At 40.5% G+C, this 15,433-nt stretch overlaps 1 protein-coding gene across 5 annotated transcripts in view; it reads left to right on the plus strand.

Moving 5' to 3' along the window:
- tll1 (tolloid-like 1) overlaps positions 1–15,433 on the plus strand; it is a 393,309-nt gene that overhangs the window by 147,999 nt on the left and 229,877 nt on the right. For all 5 annotated transcript variants that reach the window (XM_059964873.1, XM_059964872.1, XM_059964869.1 and 2 more), the window contains one exon: positions 5,995–6,105. In XM_059964873.1, coding sequence (XP_059820856.1) covers positions 5,995–6,105 — 111 coding nt within the window. The remainder of the gene's footprint in view (positions 1–5,994; positions 6,106–15,433) is intronic.

Here is a 15,433-nt window from a genome sequence, read left to right on the forward strand (position 1 = left end):
AAGTTTCCAAATCAGAAAAGTATGTTCGATCCTCTATTACGAAACCAGCAAAGACAACTGATCTTGTAGCAATAAAAAAAGCTGATGAAACTATATTAGCGATTATAGTGATCTTAGCATTCAAATCAGCAGAACTAAGTGGTCCAATAGTGATATTAGTGTAATAAGTGGTTAACAAAAACTATCTTTCCCTGTGACTCACTCCTTCTCTGCTAAGCGAAACTAGACTAACAAACCGTGAATACATAACTCTACCCACTTGCTTCTACCACACCCTAACTCACGTGACATAAATGATTATACATAAACATGCAACACTAAATGCAATACAGAGAGACAGAAGATAGATATATGGCTCCTACAAAGAAGAAAGGCCTTTTAATCAATTTGACTCTTGCTTTTTACCACCTAGTTATAGCAATTACCCAATTTTTTAGGTTATAATGAAGCCAGTGCAAAGAGACCAATAATTTTATATGAACAACTAGTGTTTGAGATGGTCCTCTGCTACTGTGGGTAATAGCTACTATATTTCACATAAAGATGCACTTGCAAAGCATGGAGCTGAAGCTTAGTTTCATTTTAATATACTGACATGAAAAACAATCAATTCCAACAGCTACAAGAGCTAATTAAGTAATTGTTACTCAACAACTGACAGTGTAAATTATAATTGGTAATTATAGCTCCAGAAGAATTAGTGGCTTTTTTTTGTTAAGTCCATAATTAGACAAGGTGCACGTGTTCTATGACCTTTTGATTAATCTGAGTTGCAATTTGGAAAAATAAATGGGTAGAATTCTTGTAAACTTTGAAGATTGCTATGGATATACATTCCACCATAAAAGGGTTGGAGCATGGTAGGACTGTTGCTAGCTGTATCCTAGCAAGAATGAAAGAAAGACTGCCTCACTATTTATGAAAACTGCAGATAATAAAATGATACGATCTTCTGACATTTTATGCAGTGCTCAGAATATCATCCTCTGTTTGGCTGCAAACACTAATTCAATGTGTTAATAAGAATTATAATGTCATTTCCAGCATGGAGAAAGGCTAAAACTGAGAAGGAATGTTTTCAGTGTTGTAATTTTCCCATACTTCTCTGTCATGATGAGCTTCAACTATAATAATCGCTGAGATCCACTGAACACATCCTTTGCCTTTGTGCAAGAATCCATTTGTCATTTCAAGATGATTAAAAATATTCAATTCTTCAGCAATAATTCCCTTAGGAAGTGGGCTCGTTCTAAAAATATAAACAATGTGTCAAAATCCATTGACAACAGTTCATATTTTTACACTTCATCATCTGTGCCTCTTAAACAATGGCATTTGATAAAAATGTTCCTTTAATGTTGCTGTTGCCTTTAATGGTATTTGCAGCATATAAATTTAAAGTAAAATATTGCGCTTTTTTTTGTTAATACTAATCATTTTTTCAGTAGTATGTGACCACAACACTAAGTCTTTACTATATTTGGCTAGACTGTTCCATTTTAGAGCAAGAAGCTTTGCTAGAGATGGTGATGAAAACAGATGCAGATGTCAGTGAAAGTCATAAAAGTTGCAGATGCTGGAGTTCTAAACTAAAATGCAGAACATGCTGGAAACACTCAGAAGGTCAGGAGACACTTTTGAAAAGAGAAGCAGAGTTAATATTACAGGCCAATGGTCCTCTGTCAGAACAAATGTTGAATAGAACCCATGTGTCTTCAGCACTTGATTGCCTAATTGATGAATCTGCCCAGTCAATTCTTCAGGGCTTTACAGTCTTTATTGTGAAGTGACTCCTTTCCAAGCCAGAGCCAGTGCAAGGTTGGCTGCATCACTGTCACTGTTGCCAATTACAATAGAGGATAAGTCATGTATGAAACTTATTAAGGCAGGAAAGTCCAAACTATGGCCTGAAAAGCTTTTCACGGCTGGTAAGTGCATGAACATCGTTTTAGATCTAGATCTTTTTCCTTTCTCCTCTGCCATTTTGCAACTATGGAGTCATATAAAAATTTCACACACAACAGTCACTTTGGCCCATTGAGTCCACATCATCCATTCTACATTAATCCCATAGTTTATTATTCCCACATTCTCGTCAAATTCACCCCCACCCAGATTCCACACACATCTACACACTGGAGACAATTTACACTGGCCAATTAACCTGCTAATTTACACAACTTTGGGATGTGGAAGGAAATGCAGCATCGACAGGAACCCCGTACAGTAACAGAGCGAATGCACAAGCTCCACACTGGCAGCACTGCCAACATTGAACCAGGGTTTCTGGCACTCTGCTGCAACAACCCCTCTTCCCCTCCCCCCATGTTATTTAGATTGGGCTGTGTTTAATATATTACTCTGCCTAAACTCCACCTACAGGTTTGCAGCTAATGGGCTGTATCTCAAATACCAATGATTTGAAGTACAGGGAGAAGAGAGAGAGCTTGGGAGCATGGTGTCATGATAACAACTTTTCTCTTAATGTCAACAAAGCTGGCCATTGACTTTAGGAAGCTGGTAGTGTGCATGCTGCTCAACATCAATGGTGCAAAGATTGAGAGTTACAAGTTCGTAGGAATAAACATCGTCAAATCCTGCTCCAACCATGTAGATGGCACAGCCAAGAAAACTAACCAACACCTCTACTACTTCAGGAGGCTAATGTTGCCATTGACCCTTACCAATTTTTACCTTTCCACCATAGAAAGTATCCTATCTAGATGCACAACAGCTTGGTATGGCAACTGCTTTGCACATGATTGCAAAAAAAAAGCTGCAGAAAGTTATGGATACAGGTTAACACATCACAGAAAACTGCTTTTCCTCTGTGGATTCCATCTATACTACACAACAAAGGCCCCCTGTCGACGACCCTTCCCACCCCGGGCACTCTCTCTTCTCCCCTCTTCCATTTGAGAATATACAAAAGCCTGAAAGCACACACCATCAGGCTAAAGGACATCTTGTACCATGCTATTGTTAGACTATTAAATTCTCTGCTACAATAAGATGGACTCTTGAGCTCCCAATCTACCTCATTACGATTTTGTACCTTTTTGATAATCTGCAATACCCTTTCTCTGTAGCTGTGGCATTTTATTCTTCATTCTTATTGTTTCACCCTGTTCTCAATGCGCTATGTGATTGATTTGCTCTGTATGAACAGTGTGTAAGATGACCTTTCTCTGTGTCTGGGTGCACCAACAATAATAATAATCCCATCCCAACTCCAATTCCATTCAAAATCATTCCCTGCAACTTTGCTGAGGCTCATTTTCGAAGTTCCTTTATAACGTGCCCCACGCCCAGTTCTTTCACCATCGATGAACTGAATTGGACCTCTTTAAGAAATGGTAATGAGCCAAAACATCAGATCAGCAGGGTTGATATAAATTATCTCTTGCTTTTTATTGGCTAAGAAGATTAAAAATAGTTATGAGCAGATCTCACCAGATTTTCTCGCACAGAGAACTAGGGTTGCTATAATTCTTCCAGTTGCATTTCTGCCAGCTATTAAATTTTGAAAGAAAGATATCAAACAGAATATCAGAGAAAAGATAGTTGCTACAGTTTAAATTACTTTGGTGTCATTTTCTTTATTTGTGATTATTCTGAGTTTTATATCCCTTTGATCTCTGTAGAAGACTATCACATGAAAGCAGTCACACTGCTGGTCATCTAGAAAGACCTTTCAATAGAAAAGGGCAAATTTGTCAGAATGCCACATTTCTTGTTATTTCTTCACACTGTAAAATTAAAGACATTTTATAAAAATTAACTATAATTTTTATAAGAAGTGAATACTTCGGTATTCAGAACGCAGAACAACAGACACTAACTAATCTCTGCATCATGCTTGATCAAAATTTCTATTATTGTTATGAAATTTAGTCCATTATTTTTCATATGTATTTTAGATATTTAAATCAGTTTCCTCCAGTCTGACATCCTTTCTCAGATTTTTCTTTATTAAGGATCTCAGCCATCCAGGCCATGGTATCTTATTGCAACTACCAAAGGACAGGAAGTACAAAACTGTGAAGTCGCACAACACTAAGTTCAAGAACTACTACTTCTACCTTGCGGTTCTTGAACTAACAGGCAAAATACTAATCACTACTACAGTTTAGTAACACTGTGACTGCTCTGAACACTTTCCATTAAAATGGACACTAGTTTTTGTTTTGTTCTAATTGTATTTTCTTGAAAAAATGTGTTTAATTTATGTGCATGCTGCTTATATGATGCTATGTGGTTGTGATGCTTCTGCAAGTAAGTTTTTCGTTGCACCTGTGCATACATATAATTGTGCAGATGACAATGAACTTGGCTTTGACTCATAGTTCCCAATGTCTTTTACCAAACTACTTCTGTCTCATTTCTTTACTCCTCTACTAAGGTCTCATATTCATAGGACAGTTAGGAACATTGTGATGGGATTTATTTATTGTTGCATTTAGAATTCAAGGGAACATTTGCCTCATTCTTTTTGACATGTTTATCTGCAATGTATGATGAAGGGAATGGTAAGGTCCTGTGCAAGAATGTCTAACACACGTCAATGATTGGATGATGAAATTGATGGCTTTGTTACAAAGTTTGTGGAGGATACGAAGATGGGCAGATAGTTTTGAGGAAGTAGAACAGTTTACAGAAGGACTTACATAGACTAGGGGAATGGGCAAAGAAATGGCAGATGCAATACAGTGTCAGGAAGTGTATACTTCTGCACTTCGGTAAAGGGTTGACTATTTTCTAAATGGAGAGAAAACAGAAAAAAGGTGCAGAGAAACATAGGAGTCCTTGTGTACGATTCCCTAAAGGTTAATTTGTAGGTTGAGCCTATGGTAAGGAAGGCAAATGCAATGTTAGCATTCATTTCAAGAGGTCTAGAATATAAAAGCAAGGATGTAATATTGGGACTTTAGAAAGTACTTGTGAGGTCTCATCTGGAGTATTCTGAGCAGTTTTGGCCCCTTCGAAGGAATGTGCTGAAACAGAAGAAGGTTCAAAGGAGATTCGTGAAGATGATTCCAGGATTGAATGGCTAGGGTGTATGATAGCTGCAGGCCTGTATTCACTGGCATTCAGAAGAATGAGATGTGACCTCATTGAAGTCTATCGAATGATGAAAGGCCTTGACTCAATGGATGTGGAGAGGATGTTTCCTATGGTGGGGAAGTCTAAGACCAGAGGACAGAGCCTCAAGATAGAAGGACATCCTTTTAGAATGGAGATGAGGTGGAATTTCTGCAGACAGAGATGGGCCAAATGGCCTAATTCTGCTCCCATACCTTGTGATTGAGCCCTCCTGGGAAAGAATGAGACTAGCTGATCCTGCCTTCACCAACATCCATGCCAACACTTTTTTATTAATACTTTTGAAAAGGAGATCACAGTTGATTTGGATACTTCAAAAGAGTTACCCATCCTAGTAGTTATAATCTTGTGTTAAAAAAACATTCACTTGCTGTTATTTGAAACCAACTTGGCACCAGGTGTTTGGTTTATCATATTAAATTCCTGAGTATAATTAGATTAACATTTACAGTTTGTCTTAAATATATCTTTGACTAATTTGGCCACACATTAATTTACTCCCAATGCCATAAACCATGTCAAAAACACTTTTCACTCAACATCTGGCATTCTGCCATTCCCCCTAATGCTCTGTTTCTACCTCACCACATGATCCTGCTCTTTGCAGGGCTCTACTCCCACCCCTATTTTAACGTGGAGCAACTTTAAACCAAATCCCACTCTATCTCTTTTGCCCAGCTCTGGTTCTCTGTGAATCTTTTCCTAATGGATTCTTCATTGTAGAATTGGAAACTATTTGAAATGGTGAAATAAAATAAACTCTCACAGATCTTGAAATACTAATCAGGGTGAATTTTTTAACTCTCAGTTGTTTTATGCTTATTTTGTGTTGATGTCTGGCTAACTTCAGTTTGATCCTTTATCTAAACCGACGCCGTTTCTGTTTTTCAGCTGCATTTTGGGGAGACATTGCATTAGATGAAGAAGACTTGCAACTCTTTCAAATTGACCGGACAATTGATTTATCAAGATACATCTTAGACAGAATGGGGCACACCACAGGTAATGTATGTTATGCACCCGTGGACAACAACACCATCTTGTACTTTTCAGTTGAAACCTCCTAACGAACAAAGCCCTGAGCTAACATTTTCTCAGTCTGAACTGCTGACAGTGTACTCTACCAGCTGTTAAGTCTTATTGTGGAAAGCTACAAAGCTCAAAGTTCATTTATTATCAAAGTATGCATATATTATACAACCTTGAGATTCGTCTCCTAACAGACAGCCATAAAACAAAGAAACCCAATGTGCAGAAGAAAAAACATGCAATCAATAAATGCAAGCAAATAACTTGAATGAAACCCACAAAGAAAGACCCTTACTTCAGTACAGAGCCGAGGAAACGAATTGGAGCGGTGAGCTGAACTGGCCCGTTCCTCATCTCAGGTCTCGACACCCTGATGTCTGACCCAACGCCAAAATCACCGTCCAAACATCGGGTTCAGTCACTTTGATACGCTCTGGGGTCTGGGGTCTGTGTTACCTTCGACACCCCCAACAATCTACCAGACATCTGCACAGTAATGTAGAGTGGTCAATTTGCAGTTGCTGATTAACTGACCAAGCAAAATCCCCCACAGAGAGCCCTAAAGGCCAGGATTGAACAAAGTCACTGATGCAGGGTGGTAGCAGTTCTACCTGAACCTCCTGTTCCAGGTTGTAACAACTCACTGTCTGGTCCTCGCCATCTCATTTCGGCCTGTATCTGGCCTTTCTGATTCGGCCGGGCACTGAAATCGTCCTCTAAACATCAGGTTCAGTTGCTTTGGTATGCTCTGGGGCCTGGACTCTGTTGCCTTGATTCAGCTTGTATTGTATTGTTACTCTGTAAAAGATGAAACCCTAAAATTGTTGGCAAACCCACTTAGAAGTAACATTGTGATTTATAGAGTCAGAGACATATAGCACAGAAAAAGGCCCTTTAGCTTAACAGCTCCATTCCAACCAAGGTGCCATTCTAAGGTAGCCCCATTTACCCATGTTAGGCCCCTATCCTTCTACGTTTTACCTATTCGTGTACCTGTCCAGGTATCTTTTAATGTGCCTGCCTCAGCCACTCCCTCTGGCTGCTCATTCTATGCATGTACTACCATCTGAGTGAAAAAGTTTCCCGTTAGTTTTCGCAAATAAAATGAAGTGAGGCATTTTATGTTTAATGAAAACCGTAACACATTTAATTGAACTCCAAAACCTAAACTCAATAACGTGTTAAAAATCCTTACATAATGATGTCATCACATCAGACCTGCCTCTTAAAGCAAAACCCTAACTCAATGTTAGTGGTAGTGAATTATATATATTTCTCCCAATTACGTTACCCTACACAGATCCCCCAGAGCTCACTAAAGCTGGCATTGTGAGCCTGTCCGGAGCTTGGCTTAGGTCCTTTGTCCATGGGTGGAGGAACCAGAGATGCATCTGGCACATTGATGTCCTCATGGTCGGGTTGTGACGCCAGGGGCACGACAGTGGAATTCTCCAAACCTTGGAGGCTGGTTTAAGGCGATTGACCAAAACTTGTTCAGGTTTACTGCTTTTTACCTGGGATAGAAGTCTTTCCTCTCCGAGCTAAACTGTGGAACTGGTCTCCAGAAGGGAGCCTCACGGGATGTTGGTGTGCGTCGTTGATGCACGCTGTGATGGGAGTAGGAATGGGGGAAAAGGAACTGAATTTACTGAGGAGGTTCAAATGCTGTTGAGAGGCTGACCAGGAATGAAATCACCTGCAACTGGTAACAGCTGCCGATATACCGATCCAGCCGCGGATGACTGCATGTCCTCTTGGAGTAGTTCTGAGCTCCGTGATCATGCTAACAGCCATCGGTCAGCAAAGCCCTCAGAACAGCCTCGAAGGAGCAATGAAACTGCTTGCATAGGCTACTGGACTGTGGGTGATACGCTGTGGTGGGATGTCGCCTCACACCAAGGTTCTGGGCCATTGCAGCCCAGAGTTCCGACAGGAATTGGGGACCATGGTCAGAGGAATTATCAGACGGGGTACAAATCTGAGCAACCCAGATGCTGATGAACACCCGAGCCACATCTACGGTTGTCGTTGATGCTGGAGCAACAGTGACCTCTGGCCACCTGGTGCTTTAGTCCACCGTGGTAAGAAGGTGCAAGAAACCGCGGGAGGGTGGAAAAGGACCAACAAGGTCAAACTGCTTAGAGTCATCAAAAGGAGGCAATGGCTGTGCCAAGCAAACTTTAGGACAACCAGTTTCTGTGACCTTCTGACATGGAGTCAAAAACAGTCTGTCTCCAGTTCCGGGCACAATGGGGCAAGGGTGTCCGGTTGAGGCACCACGCAGGACAGAAACCCTAGCTTCCCTGAGCTTAATATCAGCCAAATGCAAGCCTGGACCTCTGGGTCAGTAACTTGGTCGGCTGCATAGTCAACCCCTACATGTGTGGCCTTAACAGCTGGCCATGTGAGGCAATTGACCACAACATTATTTTTCCCCTTGATATATTGTGAACTTAGATATGTAGGCCAGATGGCATTGCTGCTGTGCAGAGCAAGGGCTGATATTTTGGCGATCATGTGCACGTGGGATTTGTGGTCAACAAACGCTGTGAAATGGCGACCCTCTAGAAGAAAACAAAAATGGCAGACAGCCAGATAGAGACTGAAAAGCTCACAGTCAAACGTGCTGTACTTCCTTTTAGGGGAGGGGGAAGGGGAGCGGAGCTGCCGCTGAAGAAGGTAAGTGGCCTCCACACACCTCCGACCAACTGTTCCTGCACAGCACAGAATGAAGCATCAGTAGTCATGGCTATGGGTGTGTTGGGGAGTGGGTGCGCCAGTAGGATCACATTAGAAAAAGATCGTTTGGTATCATCAAATGCTCTGGTCATTTCTGCTGACCAGTCAAGCACTTCATTGGGGTATTTCCTTTAAGCTCACTTTACAGGGGGAGCAGCTCGTGGAATGAAGTGATGATAAAAATTTACTAAAGTGCAGAGCAGTGGGAAATCCATAATTGCAGTTACTTTTGATGGATCAAACAACGCTGCCTAGACTTTCCAATGGCTGATGGACTCTGCATTAAAAGACTTGGATTTCCTTTTCGTTTGCCTGGATGAGAAACTTGTCACCAATGAGTCCAAATCCCATCTTTACAAAATTTTTGATCTCTTAAGCCAAAATGAGTTGATTATTAACCCTACTAAATGCCAGATTGGGTTGTCAACTGTTGACTTTCTCAGCCATCGCATCTCCACAGAAGGCACGAAACCCCTCCCATCAAAAGTAGACGCTGTCAGGGATTTCACTCTGGTCTGCTGCCCGAGTAGTAAAAGGCAGCAGTGGATTATGGCGGTGTAATTGAGCTTTGACCAGTGACCAATCCACGTTTGGTATTGATTAGCAACAACAAATTAAAGGAAGGCAGGGACAAGCGTAGTGACCATCATCAGAATGGTGATCTTGAGGCTTCAGTCAGAGAAATCAAAGAAAAGAAAAGGTCCAGGTAAAGTTTTTCTCCCTTTCCTTCCTTATATCTGCTCAGCTAGGACAGTAGAGATGAGGGGCAGGATAGATGAATGCTCTTCTTGTGAGATGAGGGAAGACAGGGAGACCTCCTGTGTCACTGATGTCTAAAACTGCTTCCAGCTGTAGCTTCTAACAAACCGTGTTCAGGAGTTGGAGCTGCAACTGGATGAACTCTGGATCATTTGGGAGGCTGAGGGGGTGACATATAGAGAGGCAGTTACACCTGAGGTGCTGGACACAGGAGACTGGGTGACAGTCAGGAAGGGGAAAGTGGTTAAGGAGCCAGTGTAGAGTATATGGCCCTGTGGCTATCCCCCTCAGCAACAGCTTTACCACTTTGGATACTGTTGGTGGGGGGGGGGGGGGAAGTACAGAGGAACGTCATAGTGTCCGGAACTCTGGCACTGAGTCTGTCTCTGTGACTCAGAAGGGAAGAGGGAGAAGAGGCATGCTGTGGTGATAGGGGGATTCATTAAGGAATGAACAGGAGGTTCTGTGGGTGAGAATGAGATTCCCAAATGGTATGTTACCTCCTGGGTGCCAGGGTCTGGGATATCTCTGATCGTGTCCTCAGCATTCTTAAGTGGGAAGGTGAACAGTCAGAGGTCGTGGTCCAGGTGGGAATGAATGACAGGGGTAGGAAGAGTGATGAGGTTCTGTGCAGGGAGTTCCGGGAGTTAGGTGCCAAGTTAAAGGGCAGCACCTCCAGGGTTGTGATCTCTGGGTTGTTACATGTATCATGCATTAGTGAAGCTGGAACTAGGAAGATTATACAGTTTAGCACGTGGCTGAGGAGTTTTTAGAAGGGAGGGTAAGACCTCAGATGAAGTTGGGAATCAAAAGGTTGAGCATGGTGTGACTGGTGTCCTGAGCTGCGTATACTTCAATGCAAGAAGCTCAGGGCATGGATCAACACTTGGAATTACAACATAGCCATTAGTGAAACTGAGTTGCTAAAGGAGCAGGACTGATGGCTCAGTATTCTGGGGCTCCATCGTTTTAGACCTGACAGAGTGTGAGGGATTAAAGGAGGAGGGGTGGCCTTACGAGTCAGAGGAAATGTCACAGCGGTAATCCGTTAGTACAGACTAGAGAACCTGACTAGTGAGGTGTTATGGGTGGAACTGAGAAATAAGGAAGGTATTGCCACGTTATAGGGGCTATATTACAGACCACACAACAATCCTAGGAATTTAGAGGAACAAATTTGTAAAGAGATCGAGACATAAGGTTGTCATGGTAGGTGATTTTAATTTTCCATTGAATGGGAATCCCATACTGTAAAAGGACTAGTTGGGATAGAGTTTGTGAAATATGTTCAGTAAAGTTTCCTTCGTCAATACATCAACGTTCCAGAATGAGTGTGTGCAATACTGGATCTGCTGTTGGAGAATGAGACAGGGAGGTGACAGAAGTTTGTGTAGGGGAACACTTCACATCTGGTGACCACAATACCATTACTTTCAAAGTAAATGTGCTAAAAGATAGGTCTGAGATTCTATATTGGAGGAAGGTCAGTTTTGATGGTATCAGATATGATCTGGCAAATATTTGATTGGGACAGGCTGTTTAGTGACAAAAGTGTAATTGGAAAGTGGGAGTCATTCAAAAGCAAAATGTTTGAGAGTACAAAGCTTGTATATGCCTGTCAGAATAAAAGGCAAAGATAACAAGTGTAGGGAGCCTTGGTTTTTGAGAGATGGTGAGGCTCTGGTTAAGAGAAAAAAGGAGGTGCATAGCTGGTATAAGCAGGTAGGAATAAATGAGCTTATAGAGTATAAGAAATGCAAGAGAACACTTAAAAGAGAAATCAGGAAAGCTAAAAAGACATGAAGTTGCTCTAGCAGATAAGGTGAAGGGGAATCCTAGGGGATCTTACAGATGTGTTAAGAGCAAGAGGATTGATAGGGACAAAATTGGTCCTCTGGAAGACTAGAATGGTAATCCATGTGTGGAGCCAAAACAGATGAGGAAGATCTTAAATAAATTCCTTGCATCTGTATTTTGGACATGGATACAGAGTCTATAGAAGTGGGCCAAAGTAGCATCAACTTCATGGACAGTTTATAGAGGAGGCGGTGTTTGCTGCTCTGAGGCAAATCAGCTTGGATAAATCCCCACACCTGACAAGGTGTTCCTTTGGACCCTATGGGAAGCAAGTTCAGAAATTGCTGGGGACCTAGCAAATATATTAAAATCATCCTTAGTGACAGGAGAGATACCACAGGATTGGAGGACAGCCACTGTTGTTCCGCTGTTTAAAAAAGACTCTAAACCAAAACCTGGAAATCATAGGCCAGTGAGTCTGACCCTCAGTTTGGGAATGTTCGTGGAAGGTATTGTAAGGGACCAGATATATGAGTATCTGGCTAGACAGGGACTGGTTAGGCATAGTCATCATGGCTTTGTGCTTGCTAGGTCATGTCTAACAAATCTTAGAAGAATTTTAGCAGGAAGTTACCAGGAAAGTTGATGAAGGCAAGTCAGTGGCTGTTGTCTACATGAACTTTGCTAAGGCACTTGACAAGGTCCTGTGTGGGAAGCTGGTCAAGGAATTTCAGTCGCTTGGCATTTAGGATGAGGTCGTAAATTGGATAAGGCGTTGGCATTGTGGGAGAAGCCAGAGGGTGGTTGTAGATGATTGCCTCTTTCACTGGAGGCCTGTGACTAGTGGTGTGCCACAGGGATCGGTGCTGGGCCCATTGCTGTTTGTCATCTACGTCAATGCTCTGGATGATAATGTGGTTAACTGGATCAGCAAATTTGCTGGGGGTGCAGTGGACAGAGAGGGATTTGCATCAGCTGGAAGAATTGACTGAAAAGTGCAAAATGGAATTTAATACACACAAGTGCGAGGTTTTGCAATTTGACAGGACCAACTGGGGTAGTTCTTGCACAGTGAACAGTAGAGCATTGAGTGTGGTAGAACAAAGGGATCTGGGAATACAGGCGCATAATACATTGAAAGTGGCGTCACAGGCAGATAGGGTCAAAAGGAAAGCTTCTGGCACATTGGCCTTCATAAGTCAATATACTGAGTACAAAAGATAAGTTGATATGTTCAGGCTGTGTAAAATGTTGGTGAGGCCTAATTTGGAGTATTGTGGGCGGTTTTGGTCATCTACCTACAGGAAAGATGTAAGCAAGTTTGAAAGAGTACAGAGAAAATTTACAAGGGTGTTGCCGGGTCTGGAGGACCTGAGTTATAAGGAAAGATTGAATAGGTTGGGATCGTATTCTTTGGAATATAGAAGTTTGAGAGGAGATTTGATAGAGGTATACAAAATTATGGGAGATATAGATCAGGTAAATACAAGCAGGCTTTTCCCACTGTGTTTGGGTGGGACTATACCAGAAGGCTTAGGTTAAGGGTGAAAGGTGAGAGTTTTAAGGGGAACATGAGGGGGAACTTCTTCACTCAGAGGGCCATGGGAGTGTGAAATGAGCTGCCAGCTCTCCCATAAAAAAAACAGTAAAATAATGTTTAAGTGAAGAAAAGTTAGTAAATACTTTTTAAAAATTACTTATAAACAACTCAGGATTGTCTTAAGATATGCCTCCTAAACAGAAGTAGAAGAAAACTACTACTTTGAAGACAACACAAGTTGAAAAAGAATCAAGGCTGGCTGCCATGAAAGAGCCTCGGGCTCAAGTGCAATTTACCTCCAGCAATACAGAACAGGAAACTGCGGCAACATCAACCGTTTCCAAAAAAAAAGAGCAACTCAAACTACAAATCCCAGCTATGATCGGAACTGAAAGTGAAAGTGAATATGAAGTGGAATCACATTCTCTGGACAAATCAGCCGAAGGTGAAGAGACAAACAAAGAAGAGCAACAGGAAGAGGTTGGAGGTGATATTGGAGACATAAAAATTTTGGTGCAAATAATGCATAAATTAAAAGCATTAAAAGTAATAAAAAAGATATTAACAATATGAGGATTATGTTTGATAAAATATGAAAAGACAGGACAAAATGGACAAGAAAATTAAAAATGGAAGAAACAACAGGAGACACCATTGATAGAGTGAATAAAATGGAAGATAATATTTCTGCCTGGACACCAGAAAGAAAACGGTTGTTGGAAAAAGTGGATGTACTTGAAAATTTTAGCAGACGAAATAATATTAAGATTGTTGGACTTAAAGAAGTTATAGCGGGAGAGGATCCAATAATTTTTTTTCAAAAATGGATTCCGGAAATTTTGGAAATGGAAGAAGGAACCCAGTTAATTGAAATTGAAAGGGCTCACAGAGCCTTAAGACCAAGATCTCAAGTTGATCAAAACCCACGATCAATCTTGATAAAATGCTTAAGATATCAAGATAAAGAAAAGATCTTGAAGGTGGTTGCCCAACGTGCCAGAAAGAGAAACGGGCCATTGATGATAGAAGGGAAAACAGTTCTTTTCTATCCTGATATAAGTTATGACCTTTTGAAGAGAAAGAAGGAATTTAACCCAGCGAACAAAGTTTTATGGGAAAAAGGTTATAAATTTATATTGTGCCATCCGGCAACCCTGATAATTTTTTTGGGTGATGGAAAAAGAAGATCTTTTACTGATTATCGGGATGCAGAAGAATTTGCACAAGAACACCCAAATACTCGCTAACCACAGCCAAAGATTTAAAAGTGAAACGGATTAAAGATGAAGACGGGGACAGTGAATGGAGTTGATGGATGTTTAAGGACAGAAGAATATTTAAATATATTCTTAATTATATGATACAGGGGGAGAAAGGTAAAAATTTGAGGAATATTAATCGAGAGTAGTGATATTATTTTTTCCTTTCTTATATATACTTTTTTATGTTACGGGGGAGCTGGGGGAACTTTGGATCTTTTGCTACAGGACTCACATGTGTAATCATGGCGATTGCCATGACCCGTACAACGGAGAGGGGTAATGTTGTGTTTTTCTTTATGCACAACATTAGTAGGGGGGTATTTTGTTAATTTTTTTCTTTGTCATCTAGTTTTCTTTTATCTTTCCTTCTTTACCTGGACAATCGGGGGGGGGGGGGCGCAGGAGAACATATAGTAACATGGAGAATTTTAAAAAGATTCCCCAAGGTACTATGAAAGTTGAAAGGTTCGGTATTACTATAGATTGGAGTAACCCTGTTAAAAATAATGACTAATTTACTGAATTTTTAAAGTTTTAATGTTAATGGGCTTAATGGACTGGTGAAAAGAAAAAGAATTTTAACATACATTAAGAAAATGAAAATAGATATAGCTTTTTTACAAGAAACACACTTAACAGATATAAAACATCAGAAGTTAAAGAGGGATTGGGTCGGAAATGTTATTGCAGCTTCATTTAATTCAAAGACGAGGGGAGTTGCAATTTTGGTTAATAAAACTTTACCAATTAAAATACAAAATGTATTAATTGATTCTGTGAGGAGATATGTAATTATACATTGTCAAATTTTTTCAGAACTATGGACTCTTATGAATATTTATGCACCAAATGAAAATCATGTAAATTTATACATTAGAACTTTTTGAATTTGGCTGACACATGACAAAATATTAATAGGTGGAGATTTTAATTTTTGTCTAGTCCCAGTTTTAGATAGATCAACAAAGGTTGTTACAAAATCAAAAGTAGCAAAATTAACTTTATCATTTATGAAAGATTTAAATTTGATTGATATATGGAGAAGAATTAATCCAAAAGAAAGAGATTACTCATTTTATTCAAATAGACATAAAACTTACTCAAGGATAGATTTTTTTCCTATTATCAATGAAGACAGAGTGAAAAATATGGAATATAAAGCAACAATATTGTCAGATCATTCCCCCTTGACAATGACAATGAT

Source organism: Hypanus sabinus, chromosome 3 (genome assembly GCF_030144855.1).
Source record: "Hypanus sabinus isolate sHypSab1 chromosome 3, sHypSab1.hap1, whole genome shotgun sequence".
Classification (NCBI taxonomy): Eukaryota; Metazoa; Chordata; class Chondrichthyes; order Myliobatiformes; family Dasyatidae; genus Hypanus; species Hypanus sabinus.